Source organism: Quercus robur, chromosome 2 (genome assembly GCF_932294415.1).
Source record: "Quercus robur chromosome 2, dhQueRobu3.1, whole genome shotgun sequence".
Taxonomy (NCBI): Eukaryota; Viridiplantae; Streptophyta; class Magnoliopsida; order Fagales; family Fagaceae; genus Quercus; species Quercus robur.
The window spans coordinates 93,848,679-93,852,064 of record NC_065535.1 but is presented as its reverse complement, the minus strand read 5'-3'; the positions used below and the strand labels follow the sequence as shown (position 1 = coordinate 93,852,064).

Here is a 3,386-nt window from a genome sequence, read left to right as displayed (position 1 = left end):
TTGTATATGCCAAATGTTAGGAACATTTGGCATTTAAGCCCCAAAACTACTCAACAATGGGAAGGCCATATGCAATATGCCAAAAAAAAATTTGGGATTTAGCTACAGTACCATCTCAAATGTAAGATGGTACTGTAGCTGAATGTTATAAAAAAAATAATTTTTTAATACTCTCATTTCTCTCTCCTCTCTCATTTATCCCGGTAAATTTCTCTCTCCTCTCTCATTTTTTCTGTTTCTTTTCTCTCTCTTCCTTCTCTCTCTTTCTTCCTGCTCTCTCTTCTTCAACGGAATGGAGGCAACGGCGTGGAGGCTCGATCAGAAAAGCTATGGTGGAGGCGTGGAGATCGTGGGTTTCCGGCGTTAGGGTCGAATTTGGGTGGCGTTTGGGTGGTGTTTGGGTTGGCGTTTGGGTGGTGTTTGGCGTTTGGGTCGAAGATGATGATGATGGATTTGGGATGAATCCAGACGACGACAGGTGACCCTCTCTCTCTCTCTCGCCATTGCTGCCGACGTTTGGGTGGTGTTTGGCGTTTGGCGTTTGGGTCGAAGATGATGATGATGATGATGACGGGTTTGGGATGAATCCAGACGGCGATGGGCGACCCTCTCTCTCTCTCGCCATCGCTGCCGGTGAGAACAGATGGGTTTGGGTTTGGTGAGAACAGATGGGTTTGATTTTGGATTTTGGTTTTGATTTTGATTTGGCTGGATTTGGCTGTGCTGTGTTGCCATTGGATTGTGTTTTTTCTATTTATTTTTGGTTCAGCTACTGGGGTTTGTGGTTATGGCTGGTGAGCCAACGGTGGAGGTGGTGGAAGTAGTTGTGGTTGGTGGGTCGACGGCTGGGTGGGTGTCTATGGCTCTGTCGGAGTGGGTTTTGGGTCAGTGGGTGGCAGGGTGGGTTTGCTGCCTGGGTTTTTTTTTTTTTTTTTTTTTTTTTTGGTGTTAACGGTAAATTATGGGTTGTTGCTAGTGGTGGCAGTGGCGGTGGCGGTGTCAGGTGTGTAGTGCGTCGGTGGTGGTGATTGTGGTTGTTGAACAGAAATAAAGAGAGAGAAAGAATAAATAATGTGTTTTATTGTAAATGATGGAAATTGTGGGATATATTATTTTATTGTGTAAAAATATTATTTTAATGAGTAGAATAGGAAAATAAAAGTTGGGATGTTGGGTGTATTGTAAAATGGTATTGTATAATTGATAAAGTAGATTTTTGGGATGATAAAATAAGATGAGATATGAGATCCGGATGTGGATGCTCTAAAGAAGGGTATGTAGGATCAAATAAAGTAAAAACACCACAGCACCAATACGACAACTCTATAGTGGAATATTGAAAGTAAGAAAATTGTGGCCATTAGCATGGATTAGAATGACAGGGCATCAAAGAAAAAAAGCTTTGTTATTCTCTGCCTCCCACCAACTCTTGGGAATCTTGTGTTTGGAGTGCATGCGCTGCAGGTCTCAAAAAACTTCATATTTTAATGATAAGATCAAACTAACCTTTGACCCTTTCAAAGAAAAAAAAAATCTTATATGTCGCACGTATGGAACGCCCCTCTCATAAGGATTGTGCGGGGTTCACGCCTCTCACATATGAGAGGGACGTTATGTATATCTGATATACTATATACCTTTTCTTTTTTTCTCAGTTGGGTTTTTGACTAAAATGAGCTCTGTATCAACTATGGATCTATTTTGAGCCATGAACTCATTTGAGTATTAAAAAGAGTAATGTTAGGGGTGCAATATTTTTTTTGCAATTATTAACTTGATATATTATGATTAGAGTATATTACTCATACATCAATCAGTACATACTATATCAATTCTGTAATGGAGAAAAAGTTGTAAAAATTATTGTATCTTAAGCGTATTGTTCAGCCAAAACCTCCTTCAATAATAGCTTACCGCTTGTTGATATATGGGTATGAACATCACCTTGTTGTGTAGCACATCTTGCTTGCCACCTTCTGGCCAATTTTCTCTGCCTCCTCATGAGGATCACACTCCTCAAAAAGCTCATCCAAATGGGAAATCTAACTCTCTGGACAACACCATGGTTTTCTATCACCCTAGTAATTTCTCCAATTGAAGGACGAAGCTCTTCATTTGATGAAACACATCGAGCTGCAATACATAACATGTGTCTCATCGTGGCCTCCATGTACGTAGGCAATAATGCAATCCTTGCGTCACAAATTTCACGGACACGTAGCTCTCCAATCAATGGTACTGCCCAATCCACAATAGAGGCAGGAGTCCTACACATATCAATAGCTTTCGTACCACTAATAATCTCTAATAACACAACCCCAAAGCTAAACACATCATTTTTTGTGCTAAGTTTGCTAGGAGTAGTGTAACAAGGGTCCAAGTACCCAATAGTACCAGCAGGTAATTGACTCACCTGGTCATCACTTTGTAGAACCGCAAGTCCAAAATCTGCCAATTTTGCATTCCAATTTGAATCAAACAAAATGTTTGCTGACTTGATGTCTCTGTGAATAACCAAAGGCTTGCCTTCATGAAGAAATTGCACCGCTCGAGCGACTCGGATGGCGATTTCAACTCGCTTAGGCCACGTTGGTGGTGTGGTACAAACATGAAGCAAGTCATGGAGAGAGCCATTAGGCATGAGTTCCATGACAAGGAGTTTTTTGTTGTTGGCTGAGTCATGACTCGTCCCAAGAAGGTTGATCACATGTGGGTTTTCACGTAGAGACAACAATACACGTATTTCATTGTCGAGCTTTGAGTTGTCATGAACAACTTCTGAGCTATAAGTTGGCTTCTTTATTGCAACGAGTTTGTTGTCTTTGACTGTGCCTTTATAGACCGATCCATGACTTCCTTTGCCAACGAGTCTCTTTGGAGAGAAGTTCTCTGTTGCCTTTACAAGTTCTTCATAGTCATATTCTTCCATTTTCTTCTTCTTGAACTTCTTGGACTAACTTCTTTTGTTTATAGCAAAGGGAGGGTTAATTAGCTTTGAGTTCAAAATACTCAAAGCTTGCTTGGAAGATGGGGGCTTCAATATATTCTTGGGGAAAGCTTGCTTTTGTAGAGCTAAATAAAGACACTATGCTTTGCTAGGCATGAGGAGAAGAATTTTCTAATACATAAATTTGTTGAGAAATGAAAAAGGTAAGTAAGAAAAAGAAAGAGTCATAGAAGAGATCAAAAGAAAGCATTGGTGTCCTAGCTAAAAGGGAAAGGTTCTGACGATGGATGAGATGCCCATTTGATAGTTGTTGGGCCACCACTAACTTTTTATTTCACTTCCATTCAATTGATTTTAATATATTTAATCAATTATTAATATTATTATTATTCTTAGAATTATAATATTCATTGTTTAGGTGCAAAATCCTTTGTATGAG

The 3,386-nt window shown here is 39.8% G+C and overlaps 1 protein-coding gene across 1 annotated transcript; it reads right to left on the bottom strand.

Annotated features, from left to right (window-relative positions):
• Positions 1-1,740: 1,740 nt before the first annotated feature.
• Positions 1,741-3,170, bottom strand: LOC126715929 (serine/threonine-protein kinase-like protein At5g23170). Its single transcript, XM_050416784.1, has one exon. It carries the CDS (start codon positions 2,927-2,929, stop codon positions 1,871-1,873), a length of 1,059 nt encoding a protein of 352 aa, XP_050272741.1. The 5' UTR covers positions 2,930-3,170; the 3' UTR covers positions 1,741-1,870.
• Positions 3,171-3,386: the final 216 nt, after the last annotated feature.

Bases quoted from the DNA above. Each gene is read 5' to 3' on its own strand.
- LOC126715929 (XM_050416784.1), bottom strand. From the start codon at position 2,929: ATGGAAGAATATGACTATGAAGAACTTGTAAAGGCAACAGAGAACTTC.